The following is a 15,663-nucleotide window of genomic DNA, read 5'->3' as shown; positions in this document are numbered from 1 at the left end:
CCGGATTTTGCGACCCGCCGAAACTAAAACAAAAATGCCTACAAGTTAAGTCAGGGCCGCTCTTGTTTTGCGCCGTTCGTTCTGCAATGTTTGCAGTTCGACAGAATTCATCGGGCGCCCGCTGGTCCGGGGAAGGCAAAAGAAACCCGCACCCGGTACCACTGGAAATCGTATTCAGCAGTTCTCCGGTCTTCCGAGAATTGCCAGGTATTGCCTCCGTGGTTTGAAGTGTAACTTTTGGGAGAACATTGGGAACAGCATTTGGCAGCCAATGCTGCATTCTGCTGGTGGCGTTTCCCATCCACCCCCTGTATTCTTTCAGAATCGTGACATATATATATATATTCCTTTGCCCAGAGGAACCGGAAATGTAGGAGGGGACCACGGGTGTAATGGCATCTACGGGGACCTCCGGCGGCACCTGCGAAGTTCTCCGCTCTCTGCCGCTTCAATAATAAGAATAAGAAGAATAAATGCTAAAACATTGGGGGTTGTCAGGTTCTCCTTCCTGTCCCTGCTGCTGGTCAGCGGATAGGAAGAGAAAGTGAGACAGAGGGGAGACAGAGAGGCTAGAGGCCAGGAGAGGGGAGAAGCAGCGAGGTAAAAAGGAGAGTGGGAGAGAAAAATCGCGAGGGAATGGAAGAGAAGGAGCAGGCTAGGGGCTAAGGAGGGAGAGAAAGAAAAGGGTTAGGGATGGGGTAGGGAGCGGAAGACCAAGGAAAGGGGTTAGGGGAGAGAAACAGCAAGGCTGGAGGCTGGAAGCCGAGAGAAAGAGAGCAAAGGGGAAAGGCCCGTGTAGGCAGAAGATTGGGTGAGCAAGGAAGCCACGGTCTCCATTTCTCCCTCCCTGCCAGCCTCTAGCCTCGCTCTTCCTTTCCTGCAGGCCCCCAGGGCAACCGTTTTGTGACTAGCCGCATCCTCCATGGGTGCCATTTTGTGGTGGTGCCCCCATCCGTTTCTCACATTCCCAAAGGTGCCCCCCGGGTCCAGGACGGTTGGGGATCCTTGCCCCAGATGCTTTTGCTCCCGGCCAGGAGCAAAGCAGTTTCTCCCCGCTCCTTTGCAACGCTTGGTGGGATAGCCCATTGCTAATTTATCATCCGGGTTCTTTGATCAAATGCATACCATACGGTAGGACCGGGGAAACGTCAGTCCGGCAGGATCCGGACCGTTAGATCTCTCACCAGAGATCCGACTAGAGCCAAGTACAAGGAAAGTGAGTCAGGCAGAAAGACAGACGCTTAGAATTAAGCAGATGCTCAACCCAGGGTTTGGTTTTCAGTTCCAGAAGGGAATTCGTAGTAGCCCTTCCGTGCAAAAATCCGCTCTGGATTTTCTCCCTAACCTTCCTTAATTTCAGCAGCCTAATTTAGGGGTGGAGAGAGAGAGGAGAACCCTTTAGGCTGTTCACTTCAGTTAAACAATTAACAATTGGACCTGCCTTGGTGATTTCCTGCAAATCACTCTGGGATCTCCTGGCAGATCCCAACGTGCTTTCTGCACCCTCTTGCCTACCAGCAGCCTTCCCTCGGCCGCCCAGATGCCCTCTAGGTGTGTTGACTACAACTCCCATCATCCCCCAGCCAGGCTGCTGTGGGGGGTGGGTGGGCGAGCGCTACTGCAGTACTGTATTTCGACCAGTGGCTTATGGGCTGACTGAACATTGGTAAAACCAAGGAAGAAATTAGTTGTATTTTACTAGACAATATGCTTTAGCATTAGCTGTTTTTTAAAAAATATATACATTTATTGTTTAAGGACACAATCCCATGCATGTTTAGACAGGGGAAAGTCCTACAACTCTCAGCATGCCCCAGCCAGCTATGCTGGGAATTGTAGGACTTTGCCCTATCTTAACACGTGTAGGATTGCGGCCATATTGTATTCTATTTTAAGTTATGAAAGCGAGAGGTTTCCCCTAAAAGGCGGCATACAAATACCATATTTTTTTTTAAAAAAAGAAAATGCTTCAAAGGGAGTGAAAGAAGAGAGAGATCGAAAGATGAGAGAGGGGGCGAGAAGTTGAAATGAGAGAGGGAAGAGGAAGAATTAGAAGTGTGTCTGTACTACAAACTTAACCTCTTCCGTCACGCACACCCTGGTTTCATCCAGGCGAAGGTACTGCAAAGCCAGGTTGGGTGGGTGGGTTTGCCTTTAAAAGTCCTGAAAATTCAGTTCTTGCCAGAACACTTGTGGGGGAATCCGATCACACCAGATGTTCGGATCCGATCACACCAATTCTGCGCCAGTGACATCGGTTGCCGATTTATTTCCGGGCTCAACTTAAAAAAGTTTTGGTTTTGGCCTTTTAAAACCCTGAGCAGGTGGGACCAGGTTATTAGACGGAACGCCTGCACCCGTGAACTCGCTTAGGGCTCCCACTTGGTCTCCGAGGTCTTGCAATCTGGTTCACCATAAAGAAACGTCAGACTGGCAGGTCCCACGGATGGGACATCCTTAGTGGTACGCTCCCCCCCACCCATGTTCGGAATTCCATCCCCCTCGGGAGATCCCTTTGGGTATTGGTGATCTTTCGACAGGCCTTTTAAACCAAGGGTACACCAAAACATCTGGAGTTGCCCACACCTCCAGTCAGGCCTAGCCAGCATAGCCAACGGCATCTGGAGGCCAAAACATCTGGAGTTGCCCATCCCTCTTCTAAACTGTTTTGTTTCACTTAGCTCTGTGGATTTTATACCGTTTTATACTTGTTTAAGCTGTTCCTATTTATGATTTTATTGGCCTGTTTTGATTTGCTTTTCTCCTTTTTAAAGCGACCTTGTGAGGCCTTACCCTGAAACACAGGCTATAAATTCATTAAATCAATTAATCTTATACAATCTTAACCTGTTACGTATCCGGGGGGGGAGGGGCTTCCAAATCCTGGGAGTTTTAGTTTGATGCTTTGAATTCTCTCTTAGTGATCTCTCTCTCTCTCTCTCTCTCTCCCCCCTCCCCGAATTATAATTCCCAATGTTCTCTGGAAAGAAGGAATGATTTAAAACCTCTATAGCTGTCCTTTCCTGCTCTTCTCTCTGGCTTTCTCAGGGCCTATCTACATGGCAAAGGACATGCACAATTGATTAAAACTGGGTATTGCATGTTGGTATTAAGGGAGCTACCAGGGCTGGAAATGTCAAAGCCATACTGTGTTTAAGGGCGCGTCTCCCCGATGTTCCAGAAGTAGGCGGCAACCTTAATTTAAAATATTCCAGCAAATTGGGGGACTTCGCTGCTCAAGACTGGGTGATCCAATTGACAGAAGGAAAGACAGCGGACTCTTTCTGAGTCCCTTAGGCGAGAATCGCGATCAGCTGCCCTATAAGTCCCGAGAGAGAGAGAGAGAGATCCTTGAACGAAAGGCTCTTAAAACATACTTTCGTTTGTCATTTGCACTGCAGGTGGACGGCTTGCATTTGTTCTTCAGCAGGGATGAATGGCAATACAGCCCGGCTTGCAAGTTAGGAAAGCAGGGAGCCAGATTTATTGTCACTTCAAGTGTAGTATTATCTGTTCTGGCTGCCAGCGCTGTCATAAGAATTGAAGAAGAGCTGTGCTGGATCAGTCCAAAAGGCCCCGCGGCCCTGCAGCATTCTGTTCTCCCACCACGGCCAACCAGCTGCCTCTAGGAAGCCCACGAGCAGGACATGAGTGCGAGAGAAGCCTCCTACACATGTTCGCCAGCAGCTGGTGCTCAGAGTTTTATCCTCAAGAGAAGTTAAAAACTGAGAATCGACACCAGTTGCTGGGGAACATGGGCTGCTTGTGGGTCCCTGGCCGACAGCTGGTTGGCCACTGTGTAAACTGAGTGCTGGACTAGATGGACCCATGGTCTGATCCAGTGGAGTTCTTCTTATGTTCTAAAATACTTGAACCTTCTGCATGCAAAGCATACAGTCCCACCCAAGTTGCAAAATGCCAACAGGTTCCTGTCACAATCCCCAGGTAAAGGAGGTCACCAGTCCTCATGATTATAAATCTGGAAATGCACAGTGCAAAAATATTGGAAACTGAGTCAAATTAAAGGAAGTCTTTATTATCTTTACACTTCTGAGCGCAAAGCAATTTATAATCTTCAGTTGCTCCTAACGCTCAAGGCGGCTTCTAGAAAATGTGGTCTGTTGGCTCATGTAGGCAAGCGTAATATTTTAATGGTTATTCATCCTTACTCATTCTGGACTTGGCTCTTGGAGCTTTTACTAACTTTTACACGTTGAACATATGAAATGTCTAATTTCGCCCACTTTTAGGTGAGTAGATCATACAAGAGGAGGATCAATCTATCATTTATTTGCTTGATATTACAAAAACAGGAAAAAGATTGTAGGCTTGAGATACAGCAAGCAATATACAAATTATAAACACATTCAATGTAAAACGGGCAATCCAATCTAGTGATAATATTCAGACGATGGGGTTGTCTTGCATGCCTTTAGTTAGTATGCCTCTTTTTTAAAATTTAAATTAATTTTATTTCTGAGTTCAGGTTATTCTTTCATTCCAAATAACTCTATCAAATTAATAGATGTTTGTTGTGTGCAGCAAATTCATTTAGTGCATTTATACCTCGCCTTGTTGCACAAAGTTCCAAGGAGGTGAAACGATATCAACATTTCAACGAAGACCAAATAAAAGCACCGTAACATAAAACAAAAGCAGCAATTAAAATGGCATTAAAATAATATAAAATAACAAGTGAGCTAAAACAATATCAAAAATGTCTAATCCCTTTTTGCTCTGCTAATGCAAACAGAGCTACATTGAGGCCTTAGCTAGACCTAAGGTTTATCCCAGGGTCATCTCTGCCTGCTCCCGGGATCCCCTGTGTGTCATTTACATGAACAGGGATGACCCCGGGACAATCCCAGGATAAACCTTAGGTCTAGCTAAGGCCACAGTCACATAGAATCATAGAATAGTAGAGTTGGAAGGGACCTAAAAGGCCATCAAGTCCAACCCTGTGCTCAGTGCAGGAATCGACCCTACAGCATACTTGACAGATGGTTGTCCAGCTGCCTCTTGAAGGCCTCTAGTGTGGGAGAGGCCACAACCTCACCAGGCAACTGATTCCATTGTTGTACTGCTCTAACAGTCAGGAAGTTTTTCCTGATGTCCAGCTGGAATCTGACTTCCTGTAACTTGAGCCCGTTATTCCATGTCCTGCACTCTGGGCGGATCGAGAAGAGATCCTGGCCCTCCTCTGTGGGACAACCTTTTAAGTATTTGAAGAGTGCTATCATGTCTCCCCTCAATCTTCTCTTCTCCAAGCTAAACATGCCCAATTGTTTCAGTCTCTCTTCATAAGGCTTTGTTTCCAGACCCCTGATCATCCTGGTTGCCCTCCTCTGAACACGCTCCAGCTTGTCTGCGTCCTTCTTGAAGAACGCATATTTGACCCGCTAAGTGTGACAATAAATGTAACACTGCCCTTACCTATATGTCAGACGTTCCGTCTAGAAGTTCTTCCTCAAATCTTTGTCTAACGGAGCCGTTTAGCTAGCTAAAAGAAATTGCTTATAGACGCATCATGGACCTCTTTTCAAACGTGACGGAAAGACGTTTCTATTTTTGAAAGGCATTCAGGAGCTGAGGGCATTTGGGGCCAGGCGATTTAATTTGCTGCTGATTTTGAATGCGTGTTACTCATTTGTAACTTTGTTTTTTATTCATAGTGAATCTCGTGGTTTTAATCGTGGTTATAAGCCTTTTAATCACGTTTGTAAGCAAGGAGTAGTGAGACATAATAAGCATTGGGAGAGTTTGTATGAATCTCTCTCTCTCTCTCTCTCTCCTTAACAAGCCAAGGTATGAACAAGGCCTTCTGCTCGTAGACTTACCCCTTTTTCAGGAGACAGCAAATAAACGAGGAAGCCTTTGAAGTAGTTTCCCGTTTTGTTTGTAGTGCAAACTGCGGTTAACAGGTTCGCAACAAGCCAGGATACTAAATCACAGCTTGAAACTGGTTTAATATGGCTTGTTCCAGAAGTGTTAATCATAGTTTCCTAGAAAAAACACCCCACCTCTGCTGGATTGATCCTTCCCTGCTCAGTGAGCCTGCTCACTAACTTACATTGAACTCCTAGTCGCCTATGGCGAGTTGTCAAATACAAGGCAGGGTTAATATGACTCCAACATGAGCAGAAAAATTAAGAACTGAGGGAAGAGATTTGAGTCAGGAAGATGGAACCAGTAGTACAAATAATCGACTACTGCAGTTCTCTAGTCGCTTGCTCAATCTTCTTTACGAGAACGGCAGAAGACAATATATATCCCAGGGGTTGGACCCAAAGGGTTCTCAAGGCGGCATGCACACTCCCCCCAAAAAAGAAAATCAGTTTAAAAGCAACGATGCAATTAAAAGTGTATTAAAACACACAATAAAAATAGAGCTTGTGCAAGTGTGCAAGGCAAAGGTGGACTTTGCTCTCTGTGTGTGTGTGTGTGTGTGTAAAATGAAGATTGGTTTAGTTTTGACTACCAGAGCAGTTACTTGTTGTGTATCTGGTGGTTAGCATTGTTTTTAGTGTGCTTTTCTATCCACCACTGTAGCTAGGTTAATTCCCGTTACTGGTTTGGTTGTAGCTGGCTGGGACATTCTGGGAGTTGTAGTCCAACACATCTGGAGCGCCCCAGGTTGAGGAAGGCTGATTTAGATGGACTGGCGTCCATCTCTCTTCCTCCTCCTCCTCCTCCTCCTCCTCCCTTTTTTAAGAAACGCAGAAATAATTAAGCCAAGGTGCTTGCGTATTTTATGGCAAAGGCCTTGCAGTAATTTTTTCTCTCCCTGCCCCCCCTTCCGCTCCGAAACAAGGTTTTATGATAATATAGTAAAAATATTAAATTAGAAAATGCCTCACTAAGGGTGATAAAACCTTACTGCGGTGGAAATAGGTAATTATCCCCGGCTCAGCCTAAAATGACAGTTTAACAGAAATAAAAATGTTACTGCTCATTACTTGCTTTTGTAGGTTGCAATAAAGGGTAAGTTAAACTTTAATTCAGGGGAGACCCTTGTTTTGACCCCACGCCTGCCGCGCGCTCTTACCTTGGGAGTAAGCGCAATTAATTACTTGCTCCTTGGCGTTTGGCTAATTTGAACACCCTCTGCGTTTAAAAGAGGCTTTCGGGCACAATGGTCATTTGGCCAAATTGGCCGTGGCTTTTTCCCTCTCTCTCTCTGATCGGATTATTAATAGGAATTGTCTCTCGAGTTGTAAGAAGACAGGAGAAGGGCAGAAGAAATGTAAACAGCACAGTGGGCTTGGACTACTGGAGTTGCACTGTGTGAGCCAGAACTAGACAACAGAAAATTGCTTGGCCAGTGAAATGTTTGTTTCTTAGAATCCTAGAACCGTAGAGTTGGAAGGGGCCTATAAGGCCATCGAGTCCAACCCCCTGCTCCGTGCAGGAATCCGCCTTTGTTTGATGAAGATGTTCTAGGGTTGCAAAAAAGCAGAAATGATCTCTGAATTCCCACCAGACCAAAGCAAGGTGTTGCCAATCTGATCTCTCTCTCTCTCTCTCTCTCTCTCTCTCTCTCACACACACACACACACACACACACACACACACACACGTAAAGTGATGCACAATCAACTTTCTAAGTTGGTGTAAATTTGGTACTGCTATGGTTAACAGTTCACGCCCCCAGTCGATGACAAAGGTAACATATGCCTACCTTGTGGCTCTTTAAAAAAAAAGACTTAACAGGTATCTCAAAAAGAGGCTGTACATGTATTTATTTATGTATTTAAAACATTTCTATCCCACCCTATATCATTAAGATCTCAGGGCAGCGTACAGATTAAGATGACCTGGCAACTAAAATAAAGGCATAACTTAACAAAACAAAAATTGTCTATTGTTGGGGAGATAAATAACATCTACAATACATGTCCTCACAGCACTGACCGTGGTTTTTGTCAAAAGAAGTGGCTTTCGGACTTTGGTGTAGTGGGGTGAAGAGAAGGAGCTGTGTGCCAAGAAGTATAGCTTCCAAATCACGTGAGGTCCTGGTTCCTCTCTTTTTTTTTTTTTATAATAATTTTTATTCAATTTCAACACTATATAATTCTCGATCCTCCCAGAGTGCAGGACACGGAATAACGGGCTCAAGTTAAAGGAAGCCAGATTCCAGCTGGACATCAGGAAAAACTTCCTGACTGTTAGAGCAGTACGACAATGGAACCAGTTGCCTAGTGAGGTTGTGGGCTCTCCCACACTAGAGGCCTTCAAGAGGCAGCTGGACAAGCATCTTTCGGAGATGCTTTAGGGTGGATTCCTGCATTGAGCAGGGGGTTGGACTCGATGGCCTTGTAGGCCCCTTCCAACTCTGCTATTCTATGATTCTATAAGATCTTATTTAAAATCCCGTTTTGATTTTTTCTTCAGCACACACACCAGCAGTAGTGAGATAATACTTCTGTTGCTGTAATTACTGACCGAAACGGAATATATAATATTTGTTTAGTTCAATGTAAGAGGTAGGTGGTATTTCCAGGAAGTTTTCAGTTACTGACAGGTAGCCAGGTTTGTGCATTCCCAACACACACACACACACACACACACACATGTTGCGTTTCTGGCCCAGGGTGGTCATTCTGTTGTGGCTGAAAACCTTTGGTGTTCTGCTCCTACTGAATTTGCAGCCCTCCAGATTCGTTTTCCTGTTAGGAAATGTCAGAACGCCGCAAATCACAAATATAAGTTCACGTGGGCTGCCGCGTTTTTGTTTTTGAGGAATTTACATAGACTTAGGGCGCAACCCTGTGTATGTTTAGAGAGGGGAAAATCTTATAACTCCCAGCGTTCCCCAGCCAGCCACGCTCAAATACTTTAATCAAGCACTTTGTAAACCGCCCAGAGAGCTTCGGCTATGGGGCAGCATATAAATATAATAAATAATAATAATAAATAATTACCTTGTATGAAAAAATAGCCGAGAATTGAAAACTAAGATTAATAGCTTCTGATCATGAAGTTGGTGGGCATTGCGTTTTCACAGCTTACCTCTCCATCCTCGAGGACTAGAAACTTGAGAGCTTCCCATGACGCCTGTGATCGTGTTATATATCTGCTCTTTTCCTGAATCTTTTTTGCCCTCGTGGCCTTCAAAAACACGAACTCCATTTTTTATCTTTTTAAACCGTAGCCCCCGTTTTTGCTGTCGGTGCCGTCCTGACCCTGTTCATCCGAAATGCTTACATGGGTGCTATTAATTTCAGTCTCTTGTTAGATTGTTTCCAGCGCCCCTCCTCTGCAAGGACTGTGTCAACCTCAAGGGAAAAAAAGAAAAGAACAGAACAACATACATGAAAACTAAATTATAGTCCCACACAGGCTGCCTGATTGAATCCTCCTTGCAGCGCCACCGTCTCATACATCCTATTAAAATATTCAATCTTGTTCCCTTCTTTGAAAGCCTTGTCTGGAAAGGGCAAACTTATAGGGGGGAAGAAAAACCTCATTCCCCGGAGAGATGGAATCTAGCGCTGGCCGCGGTATTTACATATTTCGGTGCCGCGAGAGAGAGGCACTACGCAAGGCCTCCCCTGCTCCTGTGTTTATTAATAAAGATTGCTGAATGCATTTTTAATTATCTGCCGGCCTTTTTCATTTGAAGCGGTGGGTGATGGTGCCGCTCGCCTCTTCGAAATTGACCTTGGAAAGTTACTTTTCCCCTCCTTTGCCCCAAGTCACCGTCTGCAAGACTGCTGCAACGTGTTTTATGTGGGGCTGCCCTGGAAAACTGTTCACGTCAAGGGCGGGCGTCTTGCGGACTGCAACTTCTGTCAGCCTTAGCCAGTGGTGAAAGGGGAAGGGGGCAGGGATCTAGCAGCATCGCGTCCTCGTAGGGATGGGACAGTGGGAGCGATTTTACCAGCCCTCAACATCTGCCGTGGCTCTGTATCCTCCCCCAGGAACACGGTCGTTCCCTCAAGGACGGCCCCTTCGAGTATAAAATTATCTACACACTCAGGTCGTCTACGAAAACCCAGTCAGAGAAGCAGTGGCTGTTGAGACAGGACGGGGTCTTCTCAGTGGTGGCACCAGAGGTCTGGAACGTGCTCCCCAGGGAGGCTTATTTTGCCTCTCTGTATTTAGACAGCATTTGAACACGGTAATGTCTCTGCAGGCATCTGGAATCCACTGAGTTATGATTCTGGGTTTAGCTAGTGCTGAAAAGACAACCATGTTTGTGCTTGGTGGACTTCAGTGGGGAGAGAATTCCATAATCGGGACCCACCACCGAGAAGGCCCTCTCTCTCTCTTGTTGCCATTCTCCAACTCTCCTTTGGAGGGGACACCCAGAAGTGTTGCAAATGTTGATTGTAATGTATGGGTAGTTTCCTAGAATTGGGTGGAGTCCTTTTTCTTACTTTCATGTCAATTCATTTATTTATTTTACATTACGTTGTTTTTATTTGCTCGTGTTACCCTCTCAAGCCTCTAGAGTGGGCATACAGGTCGAAATAAATAAAACCCTTTGCATCTTTTTGTTCTCCTTCTCTCCTCTCACCAGGACAGAGCTTTATCGGTCACTTTTTGGGAAACAGGCACATCTTGAAGGAGGAGAAAAGCCGTAGTGTCGGACATCCACGGGTGCAAGAGTGCTTGGAAGAGGAGGGGACCGCCATCTTTGGCCCAGTTTCCAGCACTCTGCAAGCCCGGTCGATGGAACCACCGTTGTTACTTTCCGGAACATTTGATACGTGGCCCTTTGACAGCAGAGTGTACCGCCAGTGGCAACCGCCACGTTTGCTCAAGTTGGGAAAAGCGAGCGCGTCTCTGCTTTTTCTGTCGTATCCTTCTGAAATCTGCCCTCCAAATTGACCCAACGCGGGACACCTTCAGCCAAACCTTGCTCTTGTGATCACACTCTGCACGCTTGTTAGTTGTATTGATTGGCAGAGCAGTTGCCAAGTACGATCAGACAACCGGAGCGTGTTTCCTGTGCCATTTTCACATGCGTTTCAAGCCTGAAACTAGCCCCGAGGGTTGGTGTGTGACCTGGTATTTTTGGTGGTGTGAGACGATTCCAGAGAAGCCACTGCTGGTCCTGGTCCAGCTGTGAAAGCAAACCCAAAACCTCGCTGACTACCAAGAACGCCCACTTTATGTTCACCAAGGAAGGTTATCTCACCTTGAGTAGTGAGGGCCAAGATTCTGAGGAACGACATCAGAATTTATTTTTAATTTCTTCTTATTTTTATTGTGAATACCAACCAAACAGAACAGGAAATACATTGTGAAAACGAGAGAAAAAATCCCCTACATTACGTATATAAGATTATCGTCATTTTCCATCATATGTACCATTCATTAAAAAAACCCCACACATCAGAATTAAACGACAAAGAAGCATCTCTGTGTGCGTGTTGCTAGGGAAAGGACCACCGCCCATGGATGGACGTTGCAGCACACCAACGGCGGTCATGTTACCCTTGAATGTGCAATGGGTTGGTGTTGGTGACTGTCCCATATATGCGGGAAAAGACGGGCATCTCTTTTCTCTGGCTGTGCCCTTCGTGCATTTCGAAAAACCAATCAAGGAAATCTAACATCAGAACTTCTAAAAGTTCAATTTTTAAAAAATGCGTACAACCCATCTTCTGAGCAGTAATTCCTAGGAGAGCAGAAGTGAGAAGTTGTCTGTCTGTCTGTCTCTCTCACTCACACACATATTTACTCATGCACATAAATACACACACAGACACACACACCCCACTGGTACCACAATAGATGCTTATGAGTTTTCTTCCCTCGACCGTAGATTTTAATGTATTTAATTATTTTCGCTGATGGGGATTCCTGGACGCCTATACCTTCCCTCTCCCAACAGAGACATGCTCCATGTAAGAGGTTAGCCCCGGTGTAAATCTAGCAAAAGAGAAAGATGATTCACTTGTTTTTATTCAGAAGGTCAAAAAGCTGGAAATTAAATCTCCATAAAGTGGATTTATTAGCCTGCTGTGATCTATCGCCAATGGAGATTAACTTGCATAAGTAATAGGTGCATATGTATGTAGTAATATAGCATCTGCATGGATTATCTTAGGTTCGCCCCCACCTCCCACTTAAAATGGAATAACGTGGTTTTATAGAGCTGACCACCTCCGTAATGTTCTGTACGTACTTCACACCAACAGTGTTGTCGTCTTCCATGGTCAGCCGTTCTCTCTAGTAACCAAGGACTTCAAAAATGAAATTGCATTGCAGGTGATTGTTATAGTGATATTTGTGGAGGGCTTAGAACACATACATGCTAAGAATGCCCGGTGCATTGCTGGTGAGCAGTATTAGGTGATCGAGGGAAAGGTAGCTGTTGTGTTCCGACAGAGAGATGTGTGTACAAAATCTCCGTTGTGACCATAATCTTGCTCAACCTTTCTGTGGTGCAAGTGCTGCTTGGCCATTGAGAGCCAGTGTGGTGTAGTGGCTAAAGTGTTGGACTGAGAGTTGGGAGATCCCGGTTCTAGGCTCCACTCAGCCACGGAAACCCGCTGGGTGACTTTGGGCCAGTCACAGACTCTCAGCCCAATCAACCTCACAGGGTTGTTGTTCTGAGGATAAACACGGAGAGGAAAAGGATTATGTACACTGCCTTGAGTTCCTTAAGGAGGAAAAAAGCCGGGAGATAAATATAATAAAGAATAATCTACACAGGGCAGTATGGTGTAGTGGTTAGAATGTAGGCTCAGGGCTGGGGAGACTGAAGTTCAAAGCTCTCCTCAGCTGTGAAGCTCACTGGGTGACCTACCTGACAAGATTGTTGTGAGGATAAAAACCATGTATGCTGTTCCTTGGAGCACAGGGGAGATAAAAAATCTCATAAATGCAATTAATAAATAAAATACCAAATGAAAAAATAATGTCAGTTTGGGCTCTCTAATATATGTGACATAGGTCATTTACGAGACCTATGTCTCGTTACGAGAGCAACCGTACACCGTCAGGTAGACTGCCTTTCTAGCAGATTTGATAGAGGAACGCCCCGTGGCTAATCTCAAATGTGTTGGGTTGTTCTAGGGACGAAATATATTTGCTCAATAATAGAAGCAATTCAGCTCAAAAGAGCAGAACGTCAACCTGCATTTATGCCAGTGATGTGGGTTTTCTGGCAATTTTTTGAACTGCAAATTTAGCGTAATTTGCGTCAGGAAATGTTCTGATGCCCTCTAGTATAATCTAATTTGGCATGTTTATTTTACTTGTGTTTATTAAGCCACAACGCTTAAGAAAAGTACGCCACGTTAATTTTTTGTCCCAATACACCCGAAGTATTTGACCTGAAATAATTTGAAGGGGGATAATTAAAGCACACTTAATGTGATTTGGCTGTTCTAGTATTTTTATAATATTTTTTAATACTTGTAAAAAAAAATGTACAGACAATAGCATGTATTTCCTTTACAGCATTTAAATTTAACAGGGAAAAAGTCCTGGAAATTATTGGCACAATAATAAATTTTAGCAACCAAAAGATCTCCAACTTTGAAACTGGCAAAGTTGCCTTATATTATCTTTACAATTTGCATTTGTTTATTGTGACTTATGAAATGGATTTATTATTATTATTATTATTATTATTATTATTATTATTATTATTATTACACATATAACCCACCTATTTTCATCCAAGGAACCCAAGGCGGCATACATAATCCTCCTTCTCCTCTCCATGTTATCCTCACAACAACAACCCTGCAAGGTAGGTTGGGCTGAGAGTCTGTGACTGGTCCAAAGTCACCCAGTGGGTTTCCATGGCCGAATGGGGACTAGAACCCGGATCTCCTGACTCCCAGTCCAACACAGTGACTCTCAGCATTGGATAAGATAAAGCATTATAGAAATTTCCAGAAAATACGTTGCCCCACAGCACTGATTTTATGGAGGAACAGAAATAGCTAACATTTTACCAGTTGAAGGACGATTGGAAGGTGAAGAGCTGGGTTTGCCCAGCAAGGTACCCAAGGACTTCTGTCTTTGCGTCCACCCGGCTGCCTTCCCTTCTTGATTTTTATTTAATTTAGGACATTTAAAAATTAGTTTTGTTTTTAACTTGGAGGTTGGCGTGCAACAAAGTGAATCAAAAGAATGGTTTTGTGTTTTGGAGCTCCGGTCCTTGGTCAAGAGACTTTTCTTTTAGCCTGACCACTTTGTCTTCTGAGAAATGAGTGTTTTAGGATCAGCTATGATGAACAGGGCAGATGTTTTTATGGATGGGCAAGCCTGCTGCAGGACAGCCATTTTGTGAGAGTGCCCACTGACCCAAAAGCATTGGCGCCCCCTGCTGGACAGTCCTGTTGTCAACCCCATTCTGCTTCTCTGTCTTTCCACCTTCATGACTTAAGTTTCTCAGGACTCAAGCTGGAATCTCTCTGGTTAGCCCTGCCGTGGGGTCTCCTCTGTGCTATATGGTAGCACATGTGCAACTTTCAACTGAAAGTTGGCGAGGGTCCACCTCCCTTGATCATGGCAAAAAAAACCAAAAAACAGCCCAGCTTTCAAACGAGAGCTGCTAACCAATTAAAGACCATTTAGCAAGGCTGTCTTGCATTTAAGGCCAATTAACCCCTTCTCTCTGACGTATGTTTTACACGCTGCATCACCGCCTCGATCTGTGTGTCTGTGCGTGCGCTCTGGGATATTCCGTTGTTGATGATCCTGACAACTTTAGAAAATTCAGAAAAAACAAGGCGAGAAGGAAAACGGACACCCGGCCTCCTTGCCTCGTGGTTTAGAGATAGACATGCAAGTTCTTTAGGGTGGATTCCTGCACTGAGCGGGGGGGGGGGGGGGTAGACTCAATGGCCTTATAGGACCCTTCCAACTCGACTATTCTATGATTCTTCTTTAAAAATAAAATAAAATTGTGATTCGTTGATTGCGTTTTGGAAACAGAGCAGGACCAGCAAGAGAGCGGCGTTTTAAAATGGTTCTGTGATGTATTCGATTTGGCAGCTTTAAACGCTGCTATCTATCTTGTGTCTCTGGGGCCAGGTAGCACATGAGTAGGGCAGTGTATTCTGTCTGTCTGTTTGTGCATGTGTCGTGACCTCTCCTTTCGATTCTGCTCTAAGGGCATTCTAATCTTTCAGCACGTGTTACCTTTCGCAGGTGAGGCAAACCTGTATATGGCTTTTTCTTCTTACTTTGAGGAATTTTAGTTATGGGATGAGCCAAGGAGGACGCCAATTGCTGAAATTCTTGCTTGGTCTCAAATCTCGCTTGCAAGGGTTTTTTCCCCCCCAAGCCTGTCTTTTCTGAACATAAGGACTAGGAACTCTGCTCTTTATTATCGTCTCTGTTTTTCGTATAAAGGAAGTTCACATGATCGCAAAGCCAGATTCAGTAAGCCTATATGCATTTGTTGTTGGGGAACATGGGTGGGAGGGTGCTATTGCACCATGTCCTGCTTGTTCATCCCTGGCCACTGTGTGAACAGAGTGCTGGACTAGATGGACCCTTGGTCTGATCCAACAGGGCTCTCCTTATGTAAGGCCAAATTTCACACTTGGCCAGTGTGGTTGGTTATTTATTTATTCGATTTATATCCTGCCTTTCCACCAAGGAAATTGTGCTCAAGGCAATTGACAATAATAAAAGCTGGAATTTAAAATGAAAGTGTAGTTAAAGCAATAGTAAAACGAATACATTCAA

General features: G+C 44.7%; 1 protein-coding gene across 1 annotated transcript in view; it reads left to right on the top strand.

Moving 5' to 3' along the window:
* The window catches only part of AATF (apoptosis antagonizing transcription factor), a 93,075-nt gene extending 81,056 nt beyond the window's left edge, over window positions 1-12,019 (top strand). The window contains exon 12 of the mRNA XM_063146543.1: window positions 10,523-12,019. Within this exon, the coding sequence (XP_063002613.1) occupies window positions 10,523-10,586 (64 nt within the window). The 3' untranslated portion in view covers window positions 10,587-12,019. The remainder of the gene's footprint in view (window positions 1-10,522) is intronic.
* The last annotated feature ends 3,644 nt before the right edge of the window (window positions 12,020-15,663 follow it).

This window comes from Elgaria multicarinata, chromosome 22 (genome assembly GCF_023053635.1).
Source record: "Elgaria multicarinata webbii isolate HBS135686 ecotype San Diego chromosome 22, rElgMul1.1.pri, whole genome shotgun sequence".
NCBI classification, from domain to species: Eukaryota; Metazoa; Chordata; class Lepidosauria; order Squamata; family Anguidae; genus Elgaria; species Elgaria multicarinata.
The sequence above is the reverse complement of the archived record's forward strand: the minus strand, read 5'-3'. Positions and strand labels throughout refer to the sequence as shown.